This window comes from Pipistrellus kuhlii, unplaced genomic scaffold (assembly GCF_014108245.1).
Source record: "Pipistrellus kuhlii isolate mPipKuh1 unplaced genomic scaffold, mPipKuh1.p scaffold_m20_p_3, whole genome shotgun sequence".
NCBI lineage: Eukaryota > Metazoa > Chordata > Mammalia > Chiroptera > Vespertilionidae > Pipistrellus > Pipistrellus kuhlii.
This window is the reverse complement of record NW_023425529.1, coordinates 135,026,221-135,044,085: the sequence shown is the minus strand read 5'-3', so window position 1 is coordinate 135,044,085 and position 17,865 is coordinate 135,026,221. Positions and strand designations below refer to the sequence as shown.

General features: G+C 41.0%; 1 protein-coding gene across 2 annotated transcripts in view; it reads right to left on the bottom strand.

Annotated features, from left to right (window-relative positions):
- Positions 1–9,320: 9,320 nt before the first annotated feature.
- Positions 9,321–17,865, bottom strand: part of SLAIN1 (SLAIN motif family member 1) — a 58,871-nt gene continuing 50,326 nt past the window's right edge. For both annotated transcript variants that reach the window (XM_036457452.2, XM_036457453.2), the window contains 3 exons: positions 17,133–17,288; positions 14,236–14,518; positions 9,321–10,407 (listed from right to left, as the gene is read on the bottom strand). In XM_036457452.2, the coding sequence (XP_036313345.1) occupies positions 10,332–10,407; positions 14,236–14,518; positions 17,133–17,288 (515 nt within the window). In that variant the 3' untranslated portion in view covers positions 9,321–10,331. The remainder of the gene's footprint in view (positions 10,408–14,235; positions 14,519–17,132; positions 17,289–17,865) is intronic.

The following is a 17,865-nucleotide window of genomic DNA, read 5'->3' as shown; positions in this document are numbered from 1 at the left end:
TGGCTGGGTGGAGTCTCAGGGCGGAGCAGACAGCATTGGTTTCCCATCCTCCCTGCCCTAATAGGCCTTGTGTCTCAGTGTCCCATGGTAATCACAGCAAACACTCTGAGAGAAAGCCACCCTCGAGTTCCGCCCACTGCCAGTCAGTCCAGTTTCTTCCTGAATGAGTCTGGGTCCCCAGAGTCTTACCTGGAACTGGAGTTCAGTGCAGTCGGGAGCTTTTGTCTACCTCCTGCTTGAGAAAGCCAACCACGCACTCAGTTGCCAGTTCTCTCCACATATGTGTCTCAATACTTCTGCCTTCTGCAGCTTTTTTGAGTCTCAGTGTGCTTTTCTCTTTCCTTCTACTTGTAGAATTTCCACTCAGCCAGCCTTCTTGTGGTTCTGGAAGTGGTTTTGTCTTTTAGTTGCAGTTTTGAAATTGTTGTATGAGGCAGCAGTTTAGTTGTTTACCTATGCCGCCATCTTGGTTTCTCCTAATCATTGACTTTTGACAGTTGCATTATAATGTGTCTTGGAGAAAATCTTATTGCACTGAAATAAGCTTTGTATGTAAAGTTTCATTCCAAGGTTTCAGAAGGTCTCAGCTTTATATTTAAGAAAACTCTCTTCCCCCTTCTCCTTCTTTTCTCCTTTTGGTATTTTCATTATTAGTCTGTTGGCTTTCCTAATGAAGTCTGATAACTCTTGTGGTTTCTTCACTTTGAAAAAAAATCTTAATTCTTTCTCCTTGTCCACCTGAGTCACTTTTATATTCCTATCTTCCAGCTCATTTATTATCTCTTCTTCCTGATTCGCTCCATTTCCAATACTTTCTAATGTATTTTTCATCCCATTCATTAAATTCTTCAACTCCAGAATTTCTGTTTGGTTCTTCCTTATAATCTCAGTCTTTTTAGTAAAGTACTTCTGTTCATTCACTTTATTTCTGAGTTCATTGAATTGTCTTTCTGAGTTTCTTTTAGCTTACTTATATAATTTTTTATATGGGTATTTTGAATTCTCTGTCAGTTAAATTGTAACATTTCATGTCTTTGAGTTCTGTTGCTGAAGATTTGTCCTTTTCTCTTTGAGGTATTTGGTACCCTGGTTTTTCATAGCGTTTGATGAAATGTGCTCTGCCATCACATTTAAAGCAGCAAACACCATTCTCATTTAGGGGTGGTTTTGTATGATTCTAACATTTCATCAGGTTGGCAATTAGAAACTTTATTTTACTTTCCAGCAGGTGGCACTATAGAACAAGTTTTGGTTTGACAGGCTGAGAAAGTTGGGAGTGTGTGTTGGCAAAAAAAAAAAAAAAAAAAAAGAGAGAGAGAGAGAGAGAGAGAGAGAGAAAACAAACAAACAAAAAAAAACCTGGCAGTTTAGGGTGGGCCCACAACTCAGCAGAGGAATTTTCAAGTGGAAGGAGTTCTAGAGGTTAGTTGGTAGATCTTTTATTGAAATTTCAAGGCAGGTGGCAGGAAGCATAGTCCTCAGTTTTCTTGTCTGCCTTCTTCCTTTTCCTTTCCCTCCCACTAGTCAGGAAGGTCCCTGCTCAGGAAGAGGAAAGGATTGCCCCCACCCCAGGTGCAGCCAGCACAGCCTGGTATATTTCCACTCACCACTTGCACTTTCCACCTCCTCTATTAGAGCTTGCTATAGCTATAGGCTGACCACAGCTCCCTCGGCTCTGTAATTTCCTCCAAGACCCAATCAACCCACTTTTTGGATGCCCAAATGGATGGATCTCTTAGGTATTCTGGTGTGCTGTGCAGAGGCATTTTAAAAATTATTATGGATGTTTGATTATTTAAAAATTCAAGAAAAGAGGAAAAAAGGAAGAGACTTTTAAAAAGGAATATCTCATGACACCATGATGCTGACATCACTAACAGTCTGTTTTAAAGTCTGTTGTATTATAATTGATATGAGTATAGCCACCCCAGCTTCTTTTTGGTTTCCATTTGCCTAGAATATCTTTTTCTAACCTTTACTTTCAATATGTGTGTATCATCTGAAGTGAGTCTCTCTCATAGGCATCATATAGATGGATATTGTTGTTTTTAACCAACCTACTCTGTCTTTTGATTGGAGCATTTAGTTAATTTACATATAAAGTAAATCTTGGTCGCTATGTATTTATTGTCATTTTGTTCATTCTTTTCTGGCTCTTTTGTACTTTATCTCTTATTTTTCTTTCTTGATCTCTTTGTGATTTGATTATATATATTTTTTGTGGTATGCTTAGATTGCTTTCTCTTCATCTTTTGTGTAGTTACTTATAGATTTTTGTTTTGTGGTTATAATGATGCTTATATATAATAACAATAGAGGCCCATTACACAAAATTCGAGCACTGGGGAGGGTGTCCCTCAGACCATCCTGCACCCTTTCCAATCTAGTACCCTTTGGACATCCCTCTCATAATCTAGGACTACTGGCTCCTAACCACTCGCCTGCCTGCCTGATTGCCCTCTAACTGCTCCCTTGCCTGCCTGATTGACACCTAACTGCTCCTCTGTTGGCCTGATTGCCCCCAACTACCTTCCCCTGCTGGCCAGATCACCCCCAAGGCTTTTATTAGTATAGATATGACCCTTCATAGAAAATTTTACTAACCCTGCTTTACAATAAGGGCTTGATGATTGAATCATTGGGACCAGACACCAAGATTTCCTTTCTTTGAATATTGGAGGGAATAATTATCTTGTCTTTAAGTTGCCTTGAAATGAAAATGAGATAATGACTTGGAAAAGTATAAAAGCACCATATAAAGACAACTGTCTTTTTCATGTATATGAAAAGATAATAAAGTGGTAAAATGAGAAACACTTTTTTTTATTCTTCCCCTTCCATCCTTTTGCAGCCTTTATTTAAACTTTGAAACTTATAAAAATTTCACTTCAATTTTCATTTATTTAAAAAAAAGTTTTTTCAATTTTCATTTCTTACATTCAATATTATTTTGTATTGGTTTCAGGTTTTATATTAGTTACAGAATAGTGGTTAGACAATCATATACTTTAGAAAGTATTCCCCGATATTTCCAGTACCCACCTGGCATCATTACTATCATTACAACACTACTGACCATATTCCCTATTTAAGTGACAATGGGTTTACAGGTTCCTTCCAATCTTTCTTTTGTGCTGTTCACCCTTCTTTTTCTTTCTCACTTCTTCCCTCATTTTCCTTTTATAGTATGTCATTGGCATCAAAGCTCAGTGAAGGCACTGGGACATGCTTAATCCATTTTACATACCAGGAAACTGAGGCCAATTCCAGTTGGTTGTGGAACTCAACTCAGCACATAGGGAGCCCTCAGAGCCATGCTGTCTGCCCTTCCAAGGGACAGGTGCCTGGCAAACAGAACAAACCTCCCCATCAGGCTCCCGAGCCTCTTTCTGAAGCACCTCTTCATTGTGGATGCTCCACATTCTTTCCTCTCCCTGGTCTCCTGCCCCCATTCTTTACTGCCCCTCTTTCTCTGGAGCAGGTGGAAGGCTTCGCACTCACCACCTAGGCATGCTCTGCCATGGGGCAGGGCAGCGCAGGTTTGCTTTTGGGTCAAGGTGGGAGCACAAGTCGCTGCCTCTGAAGTGTGAAGGCCACCTGGGCAAGGCCGGTTAGCACTGGGAGCCTCTCTGAGTCAAGTCAGTCAATGCGGTACCTTGCAGTGTGGCACCCCTCCACTGAGGTGGCACCACCCCTCAACCCCCGCCTCAGGGCTGTGGGTCCTTGCCCCTCTGCCTGGCATCTTTCTATGTCCCTTGATCCCTGGCCGGGCCCACTCACTTCTTAGGGCCACTGCAGAACCTCTCTCTCTGCAGGCAAGGCAGATCCCTGCCAGCTGGTCCCCTGCCCCAGCCCGAGCCCTCTCAGGTGCACCTCGACTCGCCAGGTTCTTGCTTTTCATCTATGGCATTGGTGACAGCACATTCCTAATAAGCCTGGTACCCAGAGGGGCACAGGGTCAGTTCTTTGCCCAGAATGCTAGAGGTTGCAGTAGCATTTGCAGAAGTTGCCCAGAGCCTGCTGGCGAAGGCAGCGCCTGTGTGGGTGTTCTCATAGAGGGACGGCGAGGTGCTGCTCTGGGCCCTTGGAAAGCCTGCCTCCTGGCCAGCCACTTTGCCAAAGCTGTGGCACTCGCCCTGGAGCCACCCCTCAGGCAGCCCAGCAGTGGGGCCTCACGCCTCTTCTTCCACATTCGGCTTTTATCCATCCCTCTCTCCTGCAGTGCTTGGGCTCCAGGCCAGAAATAAAAGAACCAAGATCAAGAAGGACAAAGCCCAAAGGAAGTGAGTCTTTTTTTTTTTTTTTTTGTCTTTTTTAAAAATATATTTTTATTGATTTTTTACAGAGAGGAAGAGAGAGGGATAGAAACATCAATGAGAGAGAATCATTGATCAACTGCCTCTTGCACACCCCCCACTGGGGATGTGCCCACAAACAATATACATGTCCTTCACCGGAATCGAACCTGGGACCTTTCAGTCCGCAGGCCGATGCTCTATCCATTGAGCCAAACCAGTTTCAGCAGGAAGTGAGTCTTGAGCCCCACCTCGACATCCCATTCTCTGTATTTCTTCCCACACCTCCTCTCTGTGTCACATCTTGAACGGGCACTCTGTGGCCTAGCCACATGAACTGCAGGTGGGCTGGTAAAGTTGGTGTCCACAAAACTGTGAATCTGTGGCCAGAGGCCCTGTCTGGATCTCAGCAACCCCAAGCCTGCAATGTTCCCAGAGCCCCACGGGCGTGGCTAAGCAGGCCCAGCCACTCCTCAGAGCAGGTATTTTCCCAGGGCACCTCGGGCATTGCTAGGCAGCCTGCTGCCCCTCCCAGGGACTGCAATAGTCCCAACCCCAAAGGTGGCATCTGGTGCTGCCCACCCAGCTTCCCCTGGCCCAGATGGACCCTGACCCCAGGGGCAGGCCATTGTGCTGCCCTCCCCACCTGTGTATGCAAATTTACTCATCTTTGATGGATTAATTTGCATATTTGCTCTGATTGGCTGGTGGGCATAGCAGTGTGAAGGTTAATTTACATGTTTCTCTTTTATTAGTGTAGATATTTATAGTAGTTTATTGTAAATTGATAACAACTTAGGTTTGAATAATTAAAGCTCTACAGTTTTAATCCCCTCCAACATTTTATAGTTTTAGCTGCCATTTCACAGCTGTTTTTATATTACCAAAATTACATTTGATATGAACTGTTTATTTTCTTCACTGTATACACTATTAGCTTTGTTTCATATAAATATACTAATGGCCTGGTGCACATTGAAAAGAAATTAAGAAGAAATCTTTTAATATTGCTATTCACCCTTTATAATAAAAATGTCAAATTCATGATTTATGACAAATTGAAACACATGTGCGATTGGTGCCAGTAAGAGCTTTATATGTATCACACATGCGAGAGTCAACTTAGCCTTTTATATATGTAGAATAAACTTGCTTAATTAGACCTGTTTTCTGATTTAGCTAAACTTTTCCAGCCCAGGGAAGCACCCCAACTTCTCTTTCAGGTAATTGTTAGCAACAAAGCAGTAAATATCAACACGAATCAGATTATTATTGTAGATCACGCAGAGAGAACAAATGGTAAGATATTTAACATATTTAACTGCAACAGTGTTTGACTATATTCTGTGCAGTGAGAAAACCAGAAGTCGTTTTCCAGGTCCACCATTTATTACTTCTTTTCAGTCAGGTCAAGTTTCTAAGCTTTCTAAATCTTTGTTTTCCAGCTAATGAAAAGAAAATAGGATTCCACCAAGTCTCCTATCTACCTACTGCAGGACTTCTGTGAGGATCAAATGAGATAAGGCATGGGAAAATGCTTCACAGACATTTGATTAAAGTGTAAAATGTTTCCACCTATGTTCCAAGGAGGTTAGTTGCTAAGGAGAGGAAGCCAGGCATTGCTATGTCATTATCCAGAATCCACAGTGACCATTCCTGGGCTGGGCGGGGCTATGGGCTGCATTTTGTAACATAGGGTCTCTGCAACATCAGCCGTGATTTGGTGGACTGTTGCTCTGGGGTGGTGGCAGGGCCTGTATAGCACTTGGGGAAGCCCAGTGTTGCTTTTTAAGCACCAGGTCTGCAGTGCCATTTTCCTGAGCGCATCATGGCAGCTCCTGAATTGGGTGGGGCAGGGTTTCGGGGAATCACCAGGGCCTAACAAACAGCAATGGCTGCCAGTCAGCCATCTCTGTGTCTCTACGTTTCTGCATCCCCATGTCCCATGCCCCAGCACAGTAAATGATTCCTGTGAGCACCTCTGAGAGAAAGCCACCTTTTCCAACCCAATGCCAGACAGTCCAGTTTTTCCCCATAGAACTTTGGATCCCCAGTCTTGCTGGAAACTGGAGTTCAGAGCAGTTGGGAGCTTGATTCTCCCTTCCCATTGGAAAAACAAGCACACTCAGTCACCAGCCCAATTCGCACACCTCCATACCTCTGCTTTTCTGCATCTCTGCACCTCCTGCCCAGACTCAATGTGCTTTTTTCTTTCCTTCTAGTTGAAGAACTTCTACTCAGCCAGCTTTACTATGGTTCTGGGTGATAGTTGTTTTGTCTTTTAGTTGTACTTTTGGTGTGGTTGTGAGAGGCAGCACGTACAGGTGTATACCTTATGCCACCATCTTGATTTTTCTATGTTGGGATTGTTTTTTTGTTTTAATATATTTTATTGATTTTTTACAGAGAGGAAAGGAGAGGGATAGAGAGCTAGAAACATCGATGAGAAACATCGACCAGCTGCCTCCTGCATACGCCCTACCGGGGATGTGCCCAGAACCAATGTACATGCCCTTGACCAGAATCGAACCTTGGACCTTCAGTCCGCAGGCCAACACTCTATCCACTGAGCCAAACCAGTTTCAGCATAAGTTGGGAGTGTTTTGATTACTGATTCAAATTCTTTAGTAGTTATTAACTTGTTCAGATTTTGTTTCTTCCTCATTCAGACTTGGAAAATTGTATGGTTCTAGGAATTTGTTTCAGGGGTTGTCCAATTTGTTGGTATGTTATTGTTCATAGTATATTCTTATAATCCTTTGTCTTTCTGTGGTTTCTGCTATCATTCCTTTTTAAAATTCATTGTTGAAAGTATTTGTTGTCCCCTTTTATCTCCAGTGAACCCCTTCACCCCATATTCACCTCACCCTCAGATCCTGTTGTCTGTGTCTATGGGTTATGCATATAAGTTATTTGGTTAAGCCAAAACCGGTTTGGCTCAGTGGATAGAGCATCGGTCTGTGGACTGAAAGGTCCCGGGTTCGATTCCGGTCAAGGGCACGTACCTTGGTTGCGGGCACATCCCCGGCGGGGAGGGGAGGGGTGTGTGTAAGAGGCAGCTGGTTGATGTTTCTCTCTTGATGTTTCTAACTCTCTATCCCTCTCAATTCCTCTCTGTGTAAAATCAATAAAATATATATTTTTTAAAAAAGTTATTTGGTTAATCTCTTCCTGTCATTCCTCACTGCCCCCCTTCCCTCTTAGATTCACCGGGCTGTTCCATGTCTCTGGACCTGTTTTGTTCATCACTATATTCATTAGATTCCATGTATACCATAAGTGAGATCATGTGATACTTATCTTTCTCTAACTGCTTATTCCGCTTAACATCTGCTATCATTTCTATTTCATTTCTGATTTTATTTGGGCCCTCTTTTTTTCTTGACAAATCTGGATAAAGTTTTATCAATTTTGGTTATCTTATCAAAGAACCAGCTCTTGGTTTCATTGATTTTTTTCTATTGTTGGGTTGTTGCTTTTTAGACTCTTTGTTCTGATCTTTATTTCCTTCTTTCTATCACTTTAGACTTTATTTTTATAGTTCCCTTAAGCATTAGATTATTCACTAGGTATTTTTCTTGTTTCTAGAAGAAGGCCTATATTGCTTCAAATTTCACCTAGAGGGCTGATTTAGTAGGTCTGGGAGGGCTTGAAGATCTGCATTTCTAATAAATTCCCAGAGAGGCTGATGCTGCTGATGTGGGGCTCACTCTTTGAGAACCACTACCCTAAGGCATCGTTGTATGAAACACTTTAAATTCTCTCCTATGCACCTAGAACAATTAACTACCAACCTAGGGAGAATTGTGAAAAATAGGTAAAAGAGGCCATGAAAGCTTCAGGACTCACTCTGTCTCTTTGGCTCCAAGACTTTGTTCAGGTGTCAACTCCTTAATGAGAGCTACCCCGATGACCCCACTTGTCATTGTAATCTGTCCCCATCTCCATCTTCCCAACTCCTCTTGCTTTGACCTCCTTCTCTCTCTCTCCCATAGCACTTAGGACCGAACATACTGTGCTTTACTTACTTGTTTATGGTTTACTGTCTCTCCCCTCCACCCCCCCCCCCCCCCCAAATTAGACTGTAAAGTCTAAAATGCAGGGATTTTTGTTTTTTATTCCACGGGCTGAACAGACTTTTTTTTTTTTTTTTTTTTTAATATAAATGAAACATGCTAATTGGATCCTTTAGTTTCCTCAGCAGAATATAAACCCACTTTAAAATATATACTAACATAACTACACTTATTCATAGGAAGAGAGCATAGTGGGAAAAACAGACTTTTGAGATCAGGAACACCTAGGTTCAGAAGTTAGCTTCACTATTTCCTGGATGATTTGTACACAAGGTTCATGTCACATTTCTAGGGCTCAGTGTCTGTCTTTACTTTTAAACTTGTGATAACATTGATGATTGTTAGAATTAGACCAATGTATACAAAATATCTAGCGAAGTCTTGTCACTAAAGAAGTGCATATTGCATCCACTTCCCCTCTAGCTCACATTTCACTTAAAGTACAAACTACTTTAAAGCCAGTCTGTTAATTTTAGATAGAATCCTATCTAAATGCACATTTTTTAAAAATAAGAATCTCCAAGGACTTTAGGCAGGACTCTATTCTTATACATTAAAACGTTTGCATAATCTTTCTATAACTGTATCTTCAGATGAAAAGTCTTCCAACAATATTAAAAATGTGGAATAATGATAATATTTTGCTGATACTGAGAAAGTATTTCAAGTTCAATTCCCACAAAGTATTAAAATTTCCCCTGATCATGTTCAGCCATAAATGTGTTTCTGGACAACAGGCTGAGTTTCCTAGTAGCCCTTCTAAATGGGACTAAAAATTAACCTTACAAGTATTTTAGAGAAAGAAATTTTTATAAATGTGGATATCCTATCTACCTGCTTTAGCTATAAATGTCCTGCATGAGAACATAGCAACAATGACCACATTCACGACTATGATGAGATACATATATGATAGTCATACATTTATGCTGCACATTCATACATGACCTGATATTGCTGAAATAGTCTTTATTTCTGAACATTCCAAAACAGCAGTGTACACAGTAACAAATATTAAGTCATATACCATAAGAAAAGCATTCATTAGTGCAAATGGGTTTTGTAAAAGGTCTATCAAAAAGATTTATTTGCTTTAAAATGCATTCATTTCCAGAAGCATTGTTAATAAAACATTACAGTTTCATCCTCTGTAATAAAGTATTGAAAATTGGTGGTGGTATAGTAGCAAACATTGCCGGTACTAAGTGCAATGAGCTTGTGATGCCTTTATAAATATGAAACCCATGTGTGACAATAAATTAACAATGAAAAAGACAAGACCATTTAACTTGCGTCTGGCTACCTCCTTGCAATGCTTCAGTTTACACAGTGCTCATTCAACACAAAATTATGTCTCTGAAACTGTTTGGTGGATTTTTGCTGATATATCCTCAGAGTTAAAAAAATAGTACCTTACCACAAAAATATTTTTATGGCACAAAATTTAAGTTGTTCCATAGTGGTTCACGTAGGTGTAAAAAGAAATAGGCACAAAAAATAAAATTCCTGTAAACTATAAAAAAGTAAATTTCAAAGGATACATTGATCGAACATATTTGTAAATATGTAATGTATTAAAACACAGAACATGTAATGGGAAGATGTTTAGAACACGTAAGTAAATTGAACAAGTTATTTTAAAAAACTCATATGACAAAGAAAGAGTTAATGATATACCTCAATTCTCTCAAAAAGGTACGTAGCAGTTCTACAAAAACTTTCTAGATCTAAGTGTCGCAATACTGCAACCATGGATTTGAGAATGCTGCAGTATCTCAGGCAAATATTTAAGTGCAATAATTAGTCTCTGGTGATTGGTTCATTGAAAAACAATGCAGTTAAGTATGTTAAGATGCAAAAGGGAAAGAAATTTCTGACATCCACTGTTACCCAGCCAGCTAGGTAATACAACCCTCATTTCCACTTCTTCCCCAATTCTTCAAGGGCACATAAAACTGCGTCAGTAGCAACCATCTCTCCAGTTTCCGTCCCTCAGAGTGCTGAGTGAAGACAGAGGCTTTGGAGGCTGAAGGAAGCTATAAAGGTAAGAAAAAGAAAACAGAGTGTTAATAACCCTACAGGTCAAGAAGCTTCCTTTCATCTGCTCTTCCAACAGTGACTGCCTGTCGGCCCTTCCCCAAGTGAGCCTTGTGTTCTACACTGTGGAGCTTTGCAACATGCACATCTGCTAGGGACCCAGTGATCACCACTGTGCTACGTACTCTGTGTGGGCATGAGTGAAAACTGATCCATACCCTTAATGTATAAAACATACTTTAATCAGAAATAAAAAGGTAAACTCAATAGAAAAATGGCCCCCAAACAGTTACTTAATTGACAAAAACAGCAAATTAACAAAATTTTAAAAGTATGTTTTTATTGACTTTTTAAAAAATATATATTTTATTGACTTTTTACAGAGAAGAAGGAAGAAGGGTAGAGAGTTAGAAACATCAATCAGCTGTCTCTTGTACACTCCTCACTGGGAATGTGCCCACAACCAAGGTACATGCCCTTGACTGGAATCAAACCTGGGACCTTTCAATCTGCAGGCCGATGCTCTATCCACTGAGGCAAATCAGTTGAGGCTTTTATGACTTTTTATAGAGTGAGGGAGAGGGAGAAAGAAACATAGATGGAGTACCTCCCATATGCACCCCAATCAGGGACCCACAACCTGGGAATCAAACCCAAGACCTTTTGGTGCATGAAATAACATTAAACCCAACAGAGCCACATTGGCCAGAGCAAAACATGAAGAAATTTTAAACCTTATGGATAATCAAACATTTGCCTATTACGTAGATTGGCAAAGAATTCCCAGTGTTTTCCAGTTTTGGCAAACAGACCCTCACAAATAATCTGGTATGACATCCTTTCCAGGAGGTTAGGTTAGAGACAAACGGATGGTCCTATTTATCTCTAGACAGTATGTGTCAAATAACCTATGTACGTTCTACTCAGCCATAAGCACAACATAGCTCTGCACTTACTGGGGGAGAATATTTAACAAATATACACCAAAGTTATTTCTATCTGGGTAGTAGGATTCTAAATCAGCCTTTATTTTCTGTGTTTTTCAATAGTTTCTAAATTTGTTTCTGACCTGAGCACCTATTACTTCTAATCAGAAAATAAAAAAGCAAAACTATTTATACATACCAGTGCATAAAGAAAAATTACTTGTTTCCACATCCCTTTCAACCTTTTACTGACTCCCTCCCTCTCCTCCTTCATATATTCGTATAAGAGTTGTCTAGCCCTAACCAGTTTGGCTCAGTGGGTAGAGCTTTGGCCTGCAGACTCAAGGGTCCCAGGTTCAATTCCGGTGAAGGGCATGTACCTTGGTTGTGGGCACATCTCCCGTGGGGTGTGTGCAGAGGCAGCTGATTTATGTTTTTCTCTCATCAATGTTTCTAGCTGTTTATCCCTTTCCCTTCCTCTCTGTAAAAAATCAATAAAATAAAAAAATTACAAAACGAGTTGTCTACAGTTACTGCCTACATTGTTTCATTCCAAGCTCTCTTCAACCCACTTTTATAGAATTTTTAAAAATATATATTTTATTGATTTTTTACAGAGAGGAAGAGAGCGGGATAGAGAGTTAGAAACATCGATGAGAGAGTCATCGACCAGCTGCCTCTTGCACAACCCCTACTGAGGATGTGCCCGCAACCAAGGTATATGCCCTTGACCGGAATCGAACCCGGGACCCTTCAGTCTGCAGGCCAATGCTCTATCCACTGAGCCAAATTGGTTTCGGTTATAGAATTTTTTTAACCATAAAACATTCTAGGACAGTGGTTCTCAAACTTTCTAATGCCACGGCCCTTTAATACAGTTCCTCATGTTGTGGGTTCATGTTGTGGTTTCAATAGCAGCGGTTCTCAACCTGTGGGTCAAGACCCACTAGCAGGTTGAGAACCACTAGCAGGGGCAGCTAAGACCATTGGAAAACACAGATATTTACATTACAATTCATAACAGTAGCAAAATTACAGTTATGAAGTAGCAACAAAAATAATGTTATGGTTGGGGGTCACCACAACGTGAGGAATGTATTAAAGGGTCTCTGCATTAGAAAGTTTGAGAACCACTGATCTAGGATATCTAAGTTCAAGAAGGGTACCTCATGACTATGAGCTCATCTAAAATGTGTCCTGCAAGTAATCTAGAATTGTGGAGTGGGAGGACAATTACCTGGACCACAATGAACTTACACAAGCTAACAAAATCCACTAATTATCACTAAGATATTTTTAAACCATGCATCTGATGGAAGTTATATATGTGCAAATGCATGTATGCCTTACACATTTGGGCTCATTTTGATATAAAAATGGATTCATAAAACATTTGCAATCCTTTTCTGTGCTGGACACAACTGCTTGGCATTAGGGCCATATAGCAGTGAAGCAAAGATCAACTACTCCCTTTCAGGAAGCCTGCATTCTAGTGAGGAGAGTCAGACCACATTATAAACTAACTAGTGACCTGGTGCACAAAATTCATGCACATTAAAAGGGGATTAGAGGAAATAATTTAATATTGCCATTTGCCCTTTTTCTATAATAGAAATGTAAGAAAATTAGTAAAATGTATATATGAAAACCTTCCTTCTGTCAGAATCTGGGGCTCACTATGGGAGCCAGAGTCAAGTCCCTGCCCACACACACGCACCTCAAAATTGAGTGAGACCCAGATATGACTGGTCCCACACATTGGGCTAGATCCAGACCTAGCCAGAGCCAGTCCCACCCTTGTCAAGCCCTGCTGGGCAGGGTGTGCAGCCTCAGGTCCCCTGGCCCAGTGCTGGGGCAGGGGGCATGTCATGAGGTCCCCTGTCAAGCCCTGCCAGGCACGGGGTGCAGTCTGAGGTCCCCCAGCATGGTGCCAAGGTGGGGAACGTGGCCTGAAGTCCCCTGTCAAGCTCCACCTGGTGGGGGAGCGGCCTGGGTCTCCTAATCCCGTGATTGGCAAACTGTGGCTCTTGAGCCACATGCAGCTCTTTGGGCCCTTGAGTGTGGCTCTTCCACAAAATACCACAACCTGGGCGAGTCTATTTTGAAGAAGTGGCGTTAGAAGAAGTTTAAGTTTAAAAAATTTGGCTCTCAAAAGAAATTTCAATTGTTGTACTGTTGATATTTGGCTCTGTTGACTAATGAGTTTGCCCATTACTGCCCTAGCCCAGCACCAGTACGGAAAGCACACCTTAAGATCCCCTGTCAAGTCCTACCTGGTGGGGGACACGGCTTGAGGTCCCCCCGCCTGGCGCTGGGGTGGGGGAACAGCCTGAGGTCTCCTAGTCCAACACCAGGACAGGAAGTGCACCTTAAGGTCCCCTGTCAAGTCTCATGGGGATGGGGGGGGGGGGGGGGGGGGGGGGGGGTAAGGGCATAGCCTCAGGTCCCTGCTGATTGCTCCTTAAGGATCCTTATGGGAACTTGGTCTCAGCTGTGGGTGTAGCCATTTTGTGACTGAATGATGGTCAATTAGCATATTCCCTCTTTAATAGATAGGATAAGTGGAATAGAAGAAGAAGGGAGAGAGAGGGAGGCCCTGCAAATAACCTGGGGGAACGAAAATGCCAAGAGTTCTGAATGTAGAATTTTCTTGATAAATTAAAGCAAACAGGGCATCAGGTTGAAGTGTTGAGGGAGGAAGGAAGAAGCTGAGATCAGAGCGAGGAAGACCTGACCACACAGGGACACCCACACCTATTACTTCCCAGAGGAAGAGGGACACAAGTCAGGCCAAAGAGGTAGCCTGACTTCTGAGACCACAGAAAAGGCAAGGTGCCAGGAGCACCTGCTAATTTAAAGCTGCAAACGAAGTAACATAGATCAGGGAACAAAGACTCTTACCTTCTGACAGGTTGTGCAATTTTGCTTCGAGGCAGGTTACTCCCATTTATTGCCAGTGAAGGTCTTGGAAGTGCACTGCGGCCCATTATCCCAGAAGTGGTAGCTTTGTTTGGTGTGGGGATTCCCGTGTTGGAATATAATTGTAAGCCATTGGATAAAGGCGTGTTACTGCTGCCTTGAACAGTTGGGCTCACGTAGGCTGTGGCTTTAAGAGGCTGTCGGACAGACACAGGGAAATGACCCACGCTGTGGATTCTGTGTTGAAGCTGTCCTGGTGAAGGAACTAGAAGAGAAAATGATGTTCATATGAGACAACATTTATATCACTATCCAACTTAAGAAATATATTTTTTAAAAGCCTATACTGTCTGAAAGAAATATGTATATATAAAATGGAATTTTTAATATATTATATATAATTGTATTGCATTATACAATGTTGTCAATTGCCAGAAGACTCGGTTAGTATTGGAAAATTCAATTGTTGATTTTTTAGAGAAACATCGCTTTGTTGTTCCACTTATTTATCCATTCATTGGTTGATTCTTGTATGTGTCCTGACCAAAGATCAAGCCTGGAACTAAGCTACCCAGCCGGGGCTAGAAACCTCCAATTCTTAATAAGAAAGCAACATTTTTGAGCGCCTAACTGTATTATATTACTACTAGAGGCCTGGTGCACAAAATCTGTGAATGGGTAGGGTACCTAGGCCTGGCCGGTGATGGAGGCCAATCGGGACCTTTTGGCTGCTACCAGGGCCTCCCTTCCCTGGCTGTTAGCTGGGACCTCCCTTCCTTCCTCGCTGCCCCCTGGTGGTCAGTGCATGTCACAGCGAGCGATAGAACTCCTATTCTCCTAGTCGAACTCCCAAGGGGACATTTTGCATATTAGCCTTTTACATATATCAATATAAACTAACATATTATTATATTCTAAGAATAACCTCCTTTTCTTTAACAATTTTGAGTTCTCCCAGGAAAATTTCTTCCTTGCTTGAAAGACATTAGAATTTCTTGATAGTTACTTTGAGGATTTCATGAAAATACAAGGGACAATTTAGATGTTATTATAGAAAGGAAGACAGAGGTGATGTCAGTAAGTATAAAGTTCAGCTTATTACATACAGATAGACTTTCTAAACAGTTTTCATCATGACATTTAAGGTTTGTGGGGAGAATAAATGATGTACTCTACATGAAGCCTTACAAGGCACCTGGCATGTCGTAACCACTCAGCGAGTGCTAGCTATTATTAGCTTGATAAGGACAGCAAAATCTATAAAATGAAAAACCTCTCAGAGCAAGACTCTTAAAAGCTTCACTAATGTATTGGCCCAATAGTGCATATCATTTCACATTAAGAAACTGAACTGTTTGGCAGAAATTTTTAAATTTTATAATTCTTTTCTCCAAGGGAAAACTGAAGCACAAACTTAACAGAAATCTATGCACCCAACTCAGCCTGTTGTTTGCCAACTTCTCCAGCTTTTGCTGCCTCATACTTACCATTCAGTTAAACAGGGACATGCCCTATTTTCTAAAACATTTTAGCTGATTTTGATCTTTAGCATAGAATATACAATAAATATCTTTTTGAAATAAAAATAGGAGGAAGGCAAAAAGAAAATGTAAGTTTTATTTAATACTAGAGGCCCAGTGCACGAAATTCATGCATGGGGAGAGAAGGGGATCTCTCAGCCCAACCTGTACCCTCTTGAAATACAGGACCCCTCAGGGCATGTCTGACTGCCAGTTTAGGTCTGATCCCTCCTAAATTGGCAGTTGGACATCCCTCTCACAATCCAGGACTGCTGGCTCCTAGCTGCTCACCTGCCTGCCTGCCTGCCTGCCTGATTGCCCCTAACCACTCTGCCTACCTGTCTGATCGCCCCTAACCATTCGCTTGTCTGCCTGATTGCCCCTAACTGCTCGCCTGCCCGCCTGATCACCCCTAACCACCTCTGCCTCGGCCCCTATGGCTTCGCCGGAAGGACATTCGAAATGAAGTCTGGAAGGTCATTTGGCTGACCAGTCTAATTAGCATAATATGCTTTTATTATTATAGATCTCTTGAAAATATTTTCTTAAATTAGTTTTTCTCAAGTATATAGTAAGTGAATTCTATATCCAGGAATGCTGATGTATGTGTATAGTAGTCAAATTCAACAAAAAATAAGGCCTATGTAAAATTCTGCTATAGTTTTATTCCCATCAAGTTTTTGGGACACAGTAATCTTTTGTTGGTTGACAAATCATCTCCAGGCCTCCAGCTTTGGGCATATCAATAAGACTACTGAGTCTGCTTCCCAGGGGTCAGACTTAATTCCAATGACCTATATAGACCATATGAGCAGGAATGGGGGTGTGGGCACCTAGAACCATCACATCCCCACAAAATTAAAAATATGAACACCAGACTAAACATTCATTACTCTGTTGCTTAATAAAACATAAAATGATAGACTGTATAAGATGAAATGAAGTAGACAAATAATAAAACTTCAATTGGGAGAGGGAAGCTGTGAGGTAGTGAAAAACAACACCAAAGTAACAGCTAGATATAATGTTCTTCAGAGTGAAGGTATCAAGTAGACAGAAAAAGACAGATCTATAAAGAAAACAGATTTTGTGTGAGAAGTACACCATTTAGTATAAAATTAATCACCATTTAGTGCTTCTGCTGCTATCCTTGGATATGAAGGATTACATATAATTTACTATGTAATTGGTATCATAAGCACTGATAAAAATACTACTTAATTTTAATGGTGGGGGGAAAAGTTACAAGACAAGGAGAAAACTGTTTCTGAGAGGAAAAACAAATGGAAGAGTAAGGCATTTGCTTAACGGTGTTATGACTAACTAAAAATTACAAAAGTTAAGAATTGATATACTTACTACAAGACTGTATTCTTGAAAGTCCATTTCCAGCTCCGTGCAAGCTTGAGTCAAAGCTCTGACTATTTCGCACGGTGACTGGAGAACTCACATTGCTACTCACACCCGTTGTGCTTGGCATCCGAGCTAGATTAGGCATACTTCTTCGGAGCTTGTCTAGAAGAGAAAAATTTTTTACCGAGTTAAAAATCACAAACGTAATGCCTACTAAATACTAGTTTTCATATAAATCATGTTTTGTTCAAAAATAAAGTTATTATGTTCATTATGAGTTATAAAAAGCTAATGGAATTAACCTTCTGTATAGGAATACACACTCAACGTCTCCAGAAAGGTTGTACCAAATAGACTGCTAAAAGAACATGAGTTCTATAAAAAGTAGGGATTAGTCAAGCCCTGGATGGTTTGGCTCAGTGGATACAGTGTTGGCCTGCAGACTCCTGGAGCTTCTGGGGTTCGATTCCAGTCACATGCTGAGGATGCTGACTTGATTCCCAGTGGGGAGTGTGCAGGAGGCAGCTGATCAATAATTCTCTCTCATCATTGATGTTTCTGTCTCCCCTTCTCTCTTCCTCCCTAAAATAAATTTTTAAAAAAGTAGGGATTATTCAATTATATATTTATTCACATACATTAATTGAATAAAACTGTATTAAAGTGAGGTTAGAAAATAATCTTATAGCCATTTAGCTTTAAAAACATACTAAAATTTTTTAAAAAATATATTTCACTG